At 29.6% G+C, this 16,783-nt stretch overlaps 1 protein-coding gene and 1 long non-coding RNA gene across 2 annotated transcripts in view; one reads left to right on the top strand and one right to left on the bottom strand.

The window, feature by feature from the left end:
* Nucleotides 1-15,878, top strand: part of LOC136796610 (uncharacterized) — a 289,620-nt gene extending 273,742 nt beyond the window's left edge. The window contains exon 3 of the long non-coding RNA XR_010844354.1: nucleotides 15,791-15,878. This is a non-coding gene — a long non-coding RNA (uncharacterized lncRNA). The remainder of the gene's footprint in view (nucleotides 1-15,790) is intronic.
* Nucleotides 15,879-15,962: 84 nt separating this feature from the next.
* The window catches only part of LOC106682926 (piggyBac transposable element-derived protein 4), a gene marked incomplete in the record, with an annotated part of 2,169 nt that continues 1,348 nt past the window's right edge, over nucleotides 15,963-16,783 (bottom strand). Inside the window, 1 exon segment of the mRNA XM_024364316.2 lies at nucleotides 15,963-16,783. Within this exon segment, the coding sequence (XP_024220084.1) occupies nucleotides 16,149-16,783 (635 nt within the window).

Below are 16,783 nucleotides of genomic sequence, written 5' to 3'. Positions count from 1 at the left end.
ACAGAAGAAAAAAAATAGGCTTTTATAATGTTTATCCCTTTTAGTGCCGGAGGCTGAAACATTGCATTTTGCTTCCCTGGTGAGAAATGCCAGCGCTGAAATAGTTCTCTCGGGAACTCTATCTCATAATAAATTTATAATACGTTATAAATGGTCTAGTTTCATAACAAGAGAATTAAAAAAAATAGGTTTCTAAAAACAACTTTAAAAAACGTGGTTTCGGAAGATATAATCCGTCCGGTGCTTGCCATGTACCTTGAAGTTTTTTTTTAATTTTTGCTGTGTAATATTAATTTATTTTGTAATAACATATATAATGCATTGGAAATGGAAAGTATGTACTTTTTAATAAATGTTATAGATAAAGTTATCATACAAAGATAACTTTTCGTATGTGCATATACGTTTTGTAAGAGAAACGTTTTTATTCCCTTTATGATCATTTATACCTTTGTTATTTACATATTTTTTTATTAATATAGAATAATTTGTTGCATTGTTCTATTCTCTATTTTATCCTTAATATGCTGCTTTTTGAATTTTGTAAATATTGTTTTTTGTAAGGTTTTTGAGAGCTTTTTTTTTTCAAAGGCCTAGTAAATTCGTGAAATTTGGCTGATTATCTTAGCATATACGCTCTTTTTCGAACGGCTCTAAAAATGGTTAATAATACTTAAACTGAGTCATTTCTAGGATAGGACGGTAAATTGATGGGTATTAGACCACAAAGTAATCTTTAAAGCTATATAATCTTTAAATGATCCACAGGTGTATTTTTTAACCTTAGGGAAAACTTGTCTTTTTGGAAGAGATATCATCTTTTTTTTTCTGTTTTATTCGTAGAATTGAGAACCTTTAACAGAAGAAGAAATAAAATGAAAATCAGGGAAATATAAAGGGTTAGGGAACATGAATACTAATGACCGAAGCGAGGGGATGTAAAATTTTAAAGGTTCAAGAAGTGGCTCTATCGAGGCTCTTGTCTTTAACTGTAAAATCAATTGGAATATAAGAGGATTAAAATTAGAATACATTAATGATCAAGAGAGCTTTATATTAACTCATTGTTCTTTATTTAGCGTTCATATTTTAATATATTAATGGCAATAAGGGATTGGATAAATTAAAACAAATATTTAATATAAACACATAACAGTTTCCATAGAGCAGTTATAAAATTTTAAAAAATAAATTTACAAAACCACTTTAAACATGATAGTGTTATTTATTTATTACTTTACAAATGGATTATCACATTCTTTTTTGTTTACATAATCTTGTAAATAATTTGTCCCATAAGCAAGATTATTCATATTATGATTTCCTAGCAAGTGCTGTCTTTTTGACTCCAGGCCTGACTTGAGTTCCAGGTCACTCTGGTAGATAATATGTATTTTGTTATTACAGCCCTGGATTGACTCTGTGGATTGGAGAACTTCCTGCGGCTCAACTTACCTCTTAAAACTAGTTACTAACTTCTTAAAACTTAATTGAGGATAGCCTGAGACTGCTAAGCGTAATTCTGGCCAAATCATCAGTCTGCACAACCGTTGGTCTTAAAATATTTGCTGAACCACAGTCCGATAGGCTTTAGTGATTAACTTTTTTTTAAATATTTGTCATGTATTTTTTTTTAACCACATTTTATTTATATAATTTTTTTTTTAATTAAAATTATATAATTTTTTTATACCATTTTTAATATTTTACTTAACACTTCCGAACAGATCTGTTACTAAAAGGACGTCTGGGCAAACGACTAATTTAGAATTCACATACAAGATTTAAAAGAAAAGGAACTGCTCGTCAATTCCTATAATTATAACATTGAATAGATAAATGAATTATGCTTATGATTAATTACAAAAAGGATTATTTACATGACGTTAATAGGACTGTTCCAACGATCACTTTAGACTGTCATAAGTAGGTACAGTAAAGCTTTGGTTTTCCAAATATTTTGGTACCAATAATCTTGACAGTGTGATTGTACTACCAAGTTGAGAACTCTTATCAACGGTCAAAACAGTTCTAGTTCCAAACAGTCTGAATAAGGGCTGTTTTGACTATTCTGAACTTGGTTTCGTTGATACATTGATACTAATAATAATTATTTATTTATTTATTTGTGCCACATCTACTCCTAAGGACCATTGGTGGCTCAAATAGCAACCACCACACTTTGCTGTAATATTTGGAAGTTTAACGCGGGAGAGGTGTAGCCTTGAGCATTTTACTCATGATGGGAAATACACGTCTATATTTTCTTAGTATTTCATATGTTTTGTTTTATACTTTATACTCTACCTCCCGTTAACCTTTTGATGTTATTAATGTTACTCCCCTGTTACCTCCTCACTTATACCCAATTTAGTCTTGCTCTGACCTCCTCGCAATGGTAAGAATGAGCTTTTCTCTCTCTGGTACACTCCTAACGTGACATCATGTTTTTCTCATTTGAGAATTTTGCTCACCTGGACATCTCCTGCGTTTCTTATTTTAAATCATCAATTGATTAAATCAGAGTCAAAGAAAGAAGGTCTTAGCACTTTTACGAAATTCGGATTCGTCGGCTCCTAAATTCTCACGGGACACCTCTTATGGGACAAAAAAAGTAGGACAATCCTGCTAGGGTTAAAAATAAAAAAAACAATTGATTTTTTATCTTCGTTTTTCTTTGTCTTGGAGGATCTGTTCCAAACTTGTTTATATTATAAGAATGAGGCACTCTAATAACACGTATTTTACTTTTCTGATGACTTGGCAGTCCACAATAATAATAAATATTAATCATTTTAATAATAATTAAAAGGGCCCTTATTACCTGAACTTCTTCATCATAGCTCAATCAATCTTTACATCATTACAAATTAAATCATTTGTAATGACCTTAATGTTCTATATGTTGTCGATGATTGGGCCGAAAATAACATCAATTCTTTCATAATAAAGTACACATTCACTAATTTTAGAGCGTTAATTACTCCTTGACTATCGTAAATCTTGCGTTTAATATTTTCCAGTAGATAAGAATAAGTATTAGAGATCAGTTTTTAAAATGCTATCAATAAGAAACCATTTAATTATACAAAGCCCTTGCTGTCAGGTTCTATTTGATAAATTAAAAATATATGTTCAAAAGAATATGAATTATATACTCTTCGCTTTTAAAATATATATCTACTTTCATTTTTTATGGAATATACTTTCAATTCATTTTTTATGATCAATACCAACTTGGTAAGGGTCTCGTCTCTAAATTAGAAGTTGCTGATGAATATAATTTTTTTTTTGTAAAGACACAAGCTGACGCCTCAACTAACAATTAAAATCAAAGTTATGAAAAGCTACGTGGTTCTGGAACCAGCTCATTCAAATTATACTTCAAAGACGGTAAATTGGATATAAAAGACGATGATCTGGTTTCAAGTCCCATAGACCTTGAAGAATCCGCCTTACTTACATAATGATGTACTCGCTGCTAACCCAACCATTGCGCTCTCTCCCTTCCAATTAGGACACCTTTAGTTCTAGATTGGAATGGCTTAGGGTGACTGAGGTCAACTTTCAACATCCGTCTCCTCTTTCGGGGGATTAGACGATAGGCCATTTGATTCAATAAGCATAGAATTAAATATTTCCATTCTTAAAATAATGATCTTATAATGGTATAATTATAATTATTTTTTATTTCAAAGCATCCGCTTATATTCAAAGGTTAGAATTATATTTTTTATTTCTGTTTTGAAGAATTCAATATTTCTAGAAAATCTATCACTCACTACCTCAAGATCGTCTTTGATCATTCCATACGGAATTCTTTTTTCATCTTCAATATTCACATTAAAGCATAATAGAATAATATTTGGATTGGTTAGTGAGTAAACTAAGGTATTCGAGAAGAAAATTGAAAAAAAAATCTATGCCTGTCACCTATAAATCAGAGCGCCACATTTTTCCGTTTAATCATTTTTTCCAAATCAATGCTATTTTCATTAATTTTAGCATTACTCATTCCATATATTTTAATTAATTTGTCTTTGTACGATTTATTTCGGCGATATATTGTGTTTTTTCTTTGGCATTTTATAAATATATAAGTAGCATCGCTGTAGTCACGCGAAGAAACCAGATCTTTTAGGGTTCATTCAGGTCTTATTTTATTATAATCGTGGATTATAGCTATCTGACCACTTCATGAATCGATTATGATTTTAAATCTTTTAAAATAAATTGAACGTCTCTTATGGCACTACAGTAACAGAATGCGAAGTGGCAATAAGATATAAATTATTTGTATGAAGAGAGAAAATATAGACTCTATGACACACTATGTACCGTACTACTATCTATAGGATTCTATACATGGTTTGTTCCCTTGAGTGTTCTTCATCAACTCTGTTTCACTACTCTTAAGAATTGAGAGAAGAATTTGAGTTGATGTTTTGTTTTGTTTTTTATCGCATCCAGGCTATCTTCATTTTATATATTATACACGGTCAACTATCGAACTTCCGATGGCTACTTTCATTGTTGAGGAATTATCACGTTCAAGATTGGGCTATTATGAACAAATAAATCATCTTGTTTTGTCTTTAAAAAAAAGCAAGTGGGTACATATCAGTAACAAAAAACTCCCTATCCCTAAAAGCTATAAATGTCTGGTGTTAAGTGTGTTTATTACTCTTTGTTGGATAAATATTTAAACCATTTATTTATATATATTATTATACATCTATATTATTAAAACAAAGGCATTTATAAATTCAAGAGCACTATATAATGATTCTTAAAGTTGATATAGAAAATCTTTCCTTTGTTTTATATCCGAAGATCCCAAATAGTATCAGGCTTTATATTTTTTGTCTGTAGGGACTGGTGTATGAAAATCGCTCCAGATATTATTTTTGTGAAATGACTTCCTTGTGTCATTCCTTACCTTATTATTTCGATAACGAAATTAAATCAGTTTCAGCGAAAGTAATGTCTAGAAAAAGATCGATTACATTACAGGTTTTTGTGAAAGGAAAAGTCTCATAATGACCATTTTCTCAATGTAATTTTGATCAGTATTGTGCAAATAATCTCATTCTTCCGAAATAGGAGCCATAAATTATAATATTTTATCCGGAATGGTATAAACAGTGACAGAAGAAAATACAGACCCTCGCGCTTGATAACTGCAAGAGAGAAACTGAAAAAGAAATGTAAGAGCCATCCATTATCAGTGGCATAAGAATAGGACCCTAAGGGCCTCCTGCGCGTGCGGCCCCTGGGGTGAGGGGACCGCTCCGTTTCATCTTCCATAAATGTTCTTCGAAGAAATTAATATATTGAACTAAAATTGGAATCAGAAGTAAAAAAAATATAAATTAAAATAATGTTCTTTTTTCACTAAAGAATTTGACTCAATCAACATTAGATTTATATCAATGAGCATATATATTATACATATGACTTATATGTAACTGCCCAGCGAACCTCAGCCTTTGTTAGATCTTTCCTCATCCGTTCCTCTTCCCTACGGAATTCTATTCCCTCCTTTATTCGTAGCTCTAATACCCTTCCAATCTTCAAATCCTGTTTCTTCGACCACCTGTCAATCCAATCCAGGAAGAATATCCATTGAAAGTTCAAATAAGGATTATATATTTTCTGTACTTAATGTTTCAGATTTTCGTTTATACTTGTAAATATTTATATTAGTAGAAATTGTACCTTTCCATTTATTATTTTTAGTTTAATTGTATTTGATTTTTTATCATTTTTGTTTTCTTTTATTTATTATCAGAAGTGTTTGTCATCTTATGTTTTATTATATAACATGTGGTTTTATTTCATTTGATCTACTCATATTTTATATATTCTGTTAATTATTGTTCTTCATTTTTATCTTTGGAAATTCATTATGTTATTATATTTTATGAAGTTTTATAATTTCATTTTTATTTTGTATTTTGCTCGGATGCACTAAAGCCTAATTTTGACACCTGTATATTATTCTGAAGGGATCAATCCCAGAATCAATAAAGAATATTATTATTATTATATAACAAGATATGTTTTCCTAATTGTTTAACATAAATATTCTAATCTAAAAAAGTGCACAAAGAAATGCTTAGTTACTAAATCATAAGTAAACATTATTTATATTTGTAAATATTAACATACTAGCTTACTCGTGCTAGAACTCTTGCATTAGATATCTATCCTTCTCCCCCCTAATATACTTGTAGCATAAGAGATATTAGGGAAACATGTTTCTTCGTAATAAAAATATAATGTTATCAAGAAAGTCTATTCAACAAATTTTAATTTTTAAAGCAAAATACTATATAATAACTATATTTGAGTAACAGTTTCACATAAAAAAAAAGTAATTACCTTACTCCTAGGGAAAATGTCTTTTTAGATTTACAGTTTAGATTAAGCTGTTTATAACTTTGTATAATAGTACTATTTCAGATTTTATATGTAGGCTTTACGTGAATAGATGTTTTACGTGGACTGCGGATTTTTCAAAGGAACCCAAATATCTTTGTATTAGTGGCTAACTGGTTCCTGAGAATTCAATGTAAGTTATCAATAGACTGAATTGTAATGGTTAATCTTTGGGCTTTAAAAAACAGTGCCTGTTACGTTCTGAAAGATCGTGATCGGGTATTTTGATGAGTTGATCCAATTTTTAAAAGAAAAAAAAAGGATTCTCCTGTCTTGAACTACCGACAGTAGAAGTTAGGAATTATGACATGTTTGCTGATCATTTCTGGCCTTTGGAGAGGGGAGGGGTTGTCTACACACTATTCTAATCATGGTTGGGGTGAAGTTATCATTTGGTGGAACAGCCACAGAAGTACAAGCGAGCCTGGATTCGATCCGGCGCCGCTGCAGTCGCGAAACTCTCATCATTGGCGCCGATTAACTAGCTCGGCTACGAACGACACAAATTGTTGGAACCATTCAATTTTCACTGTATTTAAGATATTTTATTATAATTTCAGTAAGAATTTATGAATTGAAATCGAGATTCATGACTTCTCCATGAACTTCCCTTTCTTTTGGTAGGATTTATGGTTCCTTAACTTATTTTTAATAATAATTGGTTTTATTCAATAATTTTATAATTCTCAATAAAACATTACAAAAATATTTTTTTTGGAAATGTAAATTATTTCATAAGGAAGAATATAAAAATGTTAATATTGATTCTGGAACCGACCTGATTTTATAGTTCTGATTTAAATTAAAAAATGATTATAGTTCATAGCCACCATCATCACAAAATTTATTAACTATTAAATTACTATTCTAGTTACTTCCATAGTAATAGTAACTATAGTTAGTTACATAACACCGTTATTGTTACTTGAGCTGATGGTCTCTCTCTCTCTCTCTCACCTCGATATTTAGGAAAACATCTCTTAAATTTTAAAGGGCGCCCTCCTTAGTTGCTGTTAAGGATTTCTATCCAAGAGTTCTGCTTTAATAACTTCTTAAAAATTCAGTCCGGTTTATAAAGGGCGCTATGATGAATTATAGAATTCCCTAATGCGTGCAATTTATATCCACAAAGAGATTTTTCTCGGCGTTAAAAATATTTATATCCCATTAATATTTATACTCAGTAGATTACGAAGTTGATTTATTCAAATAAAGAATGTTATTTTAAGTAAAATACGGATAAAACGTATGGGGTAGTAGATGATATTTTATGTACAAATAATTTAAGTAAACAAGATCCCAAAAGTTTCAAATATTTAATTGAATTAATTGTATGTACATTTCATTGTACACTATATATTTAGATGCAATGTGTACAAACTATTTCAATATCTGAAAATCCAAATTTTTGAATTCGGTAGGTCATCTAAAGTGTGTTCATTTTTTTAAACTTAAAATCAGCGGCCTTTTTTATAGTACGTTTTCTCAAATTTTAGTTAAAATGAGCAACCCTTCATTTTATGGTTCGCAAGGAAACGTTTTTGATGAAACATTTTTTTTTTTCAAACCACGAAAACTTATTATTTTGTGATAATATTTTCGCAAATATGATTAAAATTTATGTTTTTATGAAGAGGATCATCGTAAAGTAACTAATTTATTTGTGTTTAACTGTGTTCATTTTGGAGTTAATAAATGCTTCGTACGTCAAGTAGTTCCTGTGATATCCAACTTATCTCTAAACATGACTTATTTTTGTTGCTTGTAAAAATATTTAAAATTGTATGCTCATGTAACAAAACTACTAATAATAGTCGTAGTTTGAACTCGTTTGTAGTTTATTGGGACTTAAAAAAAAATGAAAAATCCAAATAGAAATTTCTCCAGTTTATAATTTTTACGATCACATTTTTCTATCATTGTGTATTCCAAATAAATTTATGTAAAAGTAATGCAACTTGCAAAAAGAATCAAAGTTACCCGACTTAGGTATCATCAATTTTCGCACTAAATTTATAAGCTTCTTAATCTTTCATCCTTAACAATCCCTGATAATCCTCCGAGGTTTCTGAAAAGAAGATGGCCACGGGACCTTCTAATTTAAATTAATGTTTGAAGTACCACCAATGGGTGGTTCCTTCCCAAGACTTTCAAGTGTAAATGAAACATACTACATATTTACCTATCGTATTATTTTGTACAGTTGTAAATTACATTAAATAAATAATTAAAAAAAAAAGAAATTTATAAGCTTAACGTTATTATATAGCATGAATTTTTTTAAATATGGAAGTAATAAACATGGCTAATAACTGTCAATTTCAAGCATAGTACACTAACAGTACACATTACTTCAAAAACAATATATAATGAAGAAAAGTTTTCAAGACGGTCAAATTTCATTGGAGATTGAAATCATCTTATTTGGGCTCTAGATGTCAGCAATAAGGAGAATGATTACTTAAAATATATGTATATATTTTTTTAAAAATTATTTATTTAATATAATTTACAACTGTACAAAATAATTCAATAGGTAAATATGTAGTATGTTACATTAAAATATATTAAAGAAGAATAACTTGAAAACTGAAAAGAAAGTATTTGATAAAGGGTTTTATCATCACCGTAAATTTAGATATATAAACTATAGATTTTCATAGAGAATAGGATAAATTAATTATTTTAGCGAGGAAATAGATTTTTGTCATCTTTTCAAGATTCTTAAATTTGATTAGTTTATTATTGGATGTTTCAACATAATACAAGAAAGATACCTCGTTTATTATGACCTGACTATCCCTGTGGATTTAGGTCTGGCCAATAAAGCTCGAGCAGGTTTGTTGTAGCAATCGATGGCTGAAAGCTGAAGCGGCGTTCTGGTTGCTGACATTCAGCAACTTGCGTGACACCATCTATCCACACTGACCTTGTTTTTGTCATTGATCAATGGTTTCCTGTCGGTGTTTGCTGGCTTCAACAAGGATCTTTCCTAAATGCCCTGTCTTGGAAATCGCCTCTTCATTCAACCGCGGACCGATTAATACGGTATGGCAAGATTTAAAATCAAGTAAGGTAATGTCAATTTTTTTAATTTATTTTTTTCACTGTAAGATCAATTATGCGAATATTTGATGATACAAATTAATTGTGTTGTTTTTTAGTAACGGGTGTCAATTATATAAAAACGTATAACAAAATTAAACATTCGACAGCAGCATATTTGCTTGTTTATGACCAAATATCATAAATAGTTAATTAAAAAAAGTTTTCTTTGTGCGAAAAATTATTTAATCCATGCATTAATATTCGTATGCAGGCTAACTAGATTCCCCAAATTCAATATAACTTTTGGGGAAAAAATGAAATTAATATTCTACTATTGAAATATTATTATGATTATTTCTTTTTTTTTAATAATAATACTTTTTATTTATTGATAGATATTAAAATCCGCCACACAGTTGTGGCCAATAGGCAATAGTGATGAATCACTAATCTCGTACATATTAAAATAAAATAAAATAAATTAAATAAATGAATAAAAAAAAACAAACTCTCTTAAAATAAAAACAAACAGAAGAATATACAATATGAACGTAATCAAACTATCTGCATGAAGAATAAATAAGTAAAATAACATAATGATAAAATAATATAGTCTCTAGTCACTAATTATTGTGATTATTTCTTAATAAATTAAATGATTTTTATCTTCAAAAGTTCAAGAAATTATGAATAACAAAAGGAGGTAAGTTTCTCAGGCCAAATTAATATACATTTGTAATATAAGAACAATAATCTGTATATCATGTAATATCAGAACACTAAGATTTGAGGCGTTCGGTTGTAAAACATGGTTACTGGAATTTTTCATGAATTGCAGTTTATGGCATCATTAGCTTTTTATTTTTTTTTTAAAGGCTGATTTCATAAATTAGAATCTTCAAGAAATTTGTTTTCATAAGACAATATTGTTGAAATTAAGTTGTGGTAAATGACTACTGATTGAAGTTATAATATTGTAATTAACAAACAATTTAACATTGTAGAAGTTTTCATATATTCAGTTACTTTTTTTGTCAATATACTATGTTATATCGATATTAATGGAACGTCTCAATTTGTTATATTTAAGACTTTAAGTTTATTATTATTAATAAGGAACATTTATAATAGGCCGAAAAAAAATGTATCTTCTCTAATAAAACACTACCATAATATTGTTTTAGAAACTAAAAAAGTAACACGAGGGGTGTTGTTGGATGTAATAAACGTAAACCAAAGGCGTAAAGGAAGTTTTTGTTTTTTTATTTGATTTAATCCTGCGATATCCTCCAACTAGAAAATGAGATAAACCCTTCACACCGGCTATAAATAAATTGATGATACCACCTTTTCCCTTATTTTAAATTTTTTTAAATTATAGAAACATTCTAAAATTTTCACTTCCCAACTTTAATTATTAACCTATCCACAGATAAATGCGTCAACATTTTAATTGTGATAAAAAATGAAGAGATTGAAAATAGAAACGTTTTTATTATAAACATTTTTTTTTTATTCTAATGCTGATAAATTCGATTATTCAACTTATCTATGATAACCATTTGAATTTTTTAGAGCAATTAGTACATTATAAGTTACATTTTCCGATATTAATCTGGGTTATATAAATTTAAAAAAATCAACTAATTAAAATTAAGTATTAAAATTTAACACTAATTTTTAATAATCTGGTAGGTAGTATCATCAAATTAATAAAAAGTAATGAGATTCCAGATATGAATATAACTACCAAAACTTATAAAGTTTTTTTTTTATAAAGGTTTTAACAAAATATATGGTAGAAGAGGAAACTTGTAAATTTTATAATTTTTTTGGGTAATCTCCTTTATTATTAAATTTATACAATTCTATAAAATCGACAGAGGTCAGAGAAAAGTCAGGCCAACCAAAATTTGTCAATGAGAAGAGACGTCATTATGGTGTGGCTACGAGTCGGAGTAAAATAATGTGTAAGTTCAAAAGTTAAGGGAATTACTAAGTTAGGGAATCAACATTTTACTCAATAGTTACTACAATTTGTAGTGTACAAACAAAACATCACTAATATCGTTCAAAAAATGTTTAAATAGAAAAAAAAATTATTGTTCTGAAGTGTTAACATTTGAAGCAAGAAAGTGAAAAATTTAAATTTAAAATAGTTTGGGCAACTAGAATATGTCATGATATATATAGATTTGGGGTAATTAAAATATTTTAATAAAATTGAATATTTCAGACTTATATCGCCCCATTTCTCTCGAAAATATTTTTGTTATCACATCTCTGTTGATATATACTGAAAAATTGATTAGTTATTTATAATGAGCTTTAAAATCAATAATTAACGAATCATAAGCTAACGAAATTTGTAAAAATGCTAAACGATTAATTACCAATTATTTTCAAATTGTGTTACTTGATAATGATTAAATCATTTAGAGAGCTAGAGATTATTTAAATGTAGGAACGGCTGAGTTAACAAGTGTATCATGTTCTCAATACATCTGCGAGAGAATGATATATTCTAGACAATGATGTATCAGTAAATGTTATTGCACTGTTGGATTAGATGTTTGATTAAAATTACCGACGATTTGATATAGTAAATATCACTTTACGTATCATATAAATTATACGAGAGGGACATAGCTGAGGGGTCAACGGAAGCGGTATGACTATAATATGGTAATGTGCCCCTAAAGCGCTCATTAACGAAATGTCCCACACGGGCGCTTAACGTTTACTCTGCAACTACTAATGGCCGTTATAATGCCCAGGTTAAATAGTTCTGTAACAATTGGATTATCACTTCGGCTTATGGAAGTAACCAAGGGAGTTATTGAAATAAACAAAACTAAACATGAAATAAAAAAAATACATATATAAATCTTGAACGATGTGTACTTTATGTAAGATTTTTTACTAACATAAACTTCAAATTTGTTACCATCGTTTTGTACTTTCAAAATATCACCTTGTCAGAGTAACCTAAAAATTTAACAATTTAATTGCACACATTAAATTATCATTAATCAAAAATGAGTATATATTACCTAGTAAAAACAAATTTTAGTATATCACAGACATTAGTCGCTTGCTGTGCGCAATAGCATTTCGCCAATCAAAAAAGAAAATCTTTGATCAGGAAAAAGTAAAATTCCTCTGAATTCAGTCCGACAAAGATTTAGTTAGTTTGTTAATTGATATCCTTCTATTTTAAGAAATTATTACTTATTTACTATAAATCATAAAATAAATCCAAACCCAATTCCTCGTTGATTATTAGCTAATTAATTTTTAAATAAAATTCGACTAACAACTTGTAGCAGGTTATTATTTGTCACGGCGATGTATTTGTATTTTGCTCCAATAGTAGTAATTGAGGTTGCATCAATTTAATCTCTAATAAACTAAAAAAAAAATATTGATTAATCTTCATCATTTAATCGAAAAGTCGCAATTTATCAATTGATCATGAAGATGTAAAATTTGGATTGCATAAAAGTGAACTGGAAAATCACAATACAAACATGAAAGATAAATTCGATACCAGTAGCAAAAAATATATAAGAGAGAGAAATACTTTATTCATCCATGCTGCTCAAATACATCGGGTTGCTACATTACACAGTATACTAATCGGACATATATAAATTACATATTTTCACATTATATAATAAAATAGAAAGGAAACATTTTTTTTCACCTCAATTTTCTTTTAAAATTAATTCCAGTCTACACACTAAATACAAATATTTTAATTCATTCCCTCCTTCTTCCCCTTTCTTGTCCCTTCCATTTCACAACTTTTATTTCTTTTGATCGACAAATTCACTCTCACGAATTCCCCCTCTCAGATCCTCCACAGTGACCCGCTAAACAAATTCACTATTAGACAGCGATGTGAGATCAAACCAGAGAAATACTAGTCACAGCAGTAGATCAGTTTACAATAAAACAAACAAAGAAATACATTTTACCAAAACAAAACTAATACATAAATTTTAAAGGAAAATATAATAAAAAGCTGGTTAAAAGAAATACTTGATTGGATACATAAGTAAAAAAATAAATAAATAAATAAAAATAATAATAATAAAATAATTTAATGAATAAATAAATTAAAACACACGAATCGACAGGTCCACCCACTTAAATGAATAAATAAAACAATGAATAATCTAGAGCTAATTCCCATGCAGATGGTGGTGTATGATCCTCAGGGAGTCCAAAATAATATTTTCCTCCGAGATCGCAATATCCCCGATGCTAACACCTAGGCCTTCTAAGAAGCTCATTGTTCTATCTGGTATTGTTCCGTGAGATCCAAACAGGGCCTCTCATGGTGAACTCTCTCTCTCAGAAGGTCTCGCGGAATTTTTCCTGAAGGAAAGGGATGCATTTTTCATATATTTCCTCTTTTTTCCCTTTCCACTCCTCGAAGCAGGTAAAGACTTTTCTTTCAAGGAACTTCATCGATTCTTCTTTGACCCTGTGGTGCCGGCGTGTTATCAGGAGGGAGTTGTTGGGGCATTTTCCCAGCACTAGAGCTGGTGTCTCAGAGTCCCGCAATTGCGACAGAGGGGCCCAACTTTTCCTTGCTGTCCATTGGCTCCTGGGACTCCACGCAGGGGTGCGTAGTTGATGTTAAGTTTCAGGGCGTTCGCCCATACTGACCCCGTATGAGTATTGGTTTCTCACGTACATATATATTCACTTTTGGGGTCTCTTTGAAATGGTGAACACCAATACCCTGCCACCTGCAATTGGCCCATTCTTTGAAAGCATTCTCACGCAATCACTGCCGTAGAGCTCTCACACTTTGGTAGCCATGATCCACCCGTAGTCTAAAAAATTAATTGCAAAGAATGCACAAAACAATAATATTATGTAGGTGACTTTAGAAAACCCAACTAATAGAATTAAGTAACGTATAACTAACGTTAAAATCCCCAACATATTTAAGCCACGGCACTAGAAGTAAACCATATACAAAATAATCACAATTTTGTTTTCCATGTAGTAGACATTTTAAATATAACGTAAAATAGGAAAATCAGAAAAAAAAAACATTAAATTTATGATAAATTTTAAATCAGACATAAAATGAATTGATCAACGTGGTGTTGACATCAAAATGGAAATTTAACAATAATCAGTATATAATAGTATACAATATTAATTTCAGGACTAAAGTAATGATAAGTTCTAGAAGTCAGGACAAATTCCTTAAACGTAGGATGTGAGAAATTGAGATAATTAAATTAAAATGAAAAAAGTTAATAAAGGTAATTAAATGAAACTGCAAAAAGGTTATAAAGGTAAATTAATTAAAATGTAAAAAAAAATGTGATTTTCCTAATTCAAGTAGAGATTGTTATAATAAACAAATGCAAAAGTAAAATTATGAATAATATAATTTGAAAATGAATGTAAAGATTAACAAGATTCATCCTTTTTTATAATAATTTGTAGTTGTCCTTGATAACGGGAGAGATGTTACATTTTTTTTCCTTGATAAGAAAACAAAAAAGCAGTATTTAATTATTTTCATTGACCTTTTTATTATAAAATAATCCATAAACTGGTCGAATTCGGTTTACTGATAGTCACTGATTAGTGTATCTAGGTCGTGACTTGACGGCTTAAGTCTTAAACCAATACATAATAATTAAACAAAAAATAATTTCAATAATTCGACGAATATGTCTTTTATAATTTTTAAATCGGACTAGTAGTTAATGATATTCTAAAAAAAAAACTCTTCAACATTATGAATTAGTACAGAATCATAGATATTATTAATATATTAGTACAAATATAATATTTAATATACTATTTACCAGTGATTCGGCGAGAGGGATGCACTGGGATCTTATGAGCTCTGCTCTACCGCTCACACGTGGGGGATAGAGTGGGGCTCAGGGATCCTCAGGTCGATTGTGTAAATATTGTATATAAGAGTGTAAATGTGACTAGAGATTCTTTTATTTTTATCATTCTTTTATTTTATTTATTTATTTTTTCATGCACATAATTTGATTATGGTCATTTTCTTTATCCTTCTGTTTGTATTTATTTTAAGAGAGATTTTATTTATTCTTCTGTACTTTTTTTTTTTCATTTATTTTTCATTCTTATTTTATTTTATTTTAGTAGAATGTGATCAATTATCACTATTACCTATTGCCCACAACGGTGTGGCAGATCGTAAAATCTATCAATAAAACTCTCCAAAAAAATATACTATTAATTTATATTATACTAATATAAATTATTAATGATGCATTTTCACTTACAGGTCTTATAAGAAACGGGATGAAACAGGAAGGAAACGATAAATTTTCCTGAGCTGGAGTCTTCGGCCACCACCAGACACCAAGTAATTATAGATTATCTGTTTTAATTTTGAAAGTGATAAAATTTGTTTTATACTCATAAAACTTATATAAACCCTCCGGAAGTAAGGTGAATGTCAGACGCAGAAAAGGTAAGGCTGGGTCGGATCTGACCCAGGATACTTTAAAATGTTTTATGAAATATTTAGGGTTAAATTAAACACACACAATATCAGAAAAGAACAAATCATATATTTTTAAGTAATATAAGACCAAATAGAATTATAAAAAGTATAAATAGAAAGTATAAAATGTACATTATTAATTGTTTAAACACGAACTGCACACCACTACTTTATGTTCACCACATAAGCACAAATTACATTTGCAGCAAAAAAAGTTGCCTTTTCTGTCCTTATTGGCATTGCAAAAGCCACACCTCTTTCGTTTTTGAGAAGTCGTAGATGGAAGTGTTGGGATCTCCTTGACTTCAGCATCCAAGCCCAACACATTGCATATTGTTGAACGTAACTCCTTTGGAAGGTGTTGATTTTGCGCCCTTTGCTTCATCATTGGTTCGGTGAGAGTGAATGCTAAGGTTTTTATGAATTTTGTCCTTGCAGTGTTTGAATAAGAAGGTTCATTACCATTCCACTTCCATATAATGAATGCATTCACTGCGCTTATGTCCAGGATGCCAAAAAAATATCTCATAGGCCATCTATTGGTCGATCTCTTTGTGGTCTTATCATGGCACAGTTTGTCTAAGACATCAACTCCACCCTTGGTCAGATTGTAGAATTCAATCATTTCTGGCACCTTTGAAATTTCATTTATTTCGCCTGAAAAATGCATTGATGAGAGTACAAGAACTTTTTTATCCTTTTTTGGGGTGTAAGATAAAAGTGTCTTGTCATCCTGGTAAAGAAATTTAGAAGAATTAACTGGAGCTTTCG

This window comes from Halyomorpha halys, unplaced genomic scaffold (assembly GCF_000696795.3).
Source record: "Halyomorpha halys isolate HHAL.00 unplaced genomic scaffold, Hhal_1.1 Scaffold452.1, whole genome shotgun sequence".
Lineage (NCBI taxonomy): Eukaryota > Metazoa > Arthropoda > Insecta > Hemiptera > Pentatomidae > Halyomorpha > Halyomorpha halys.
This window is presented reverse-complemented; position numbering and strand designations above follow the sequence as displayed.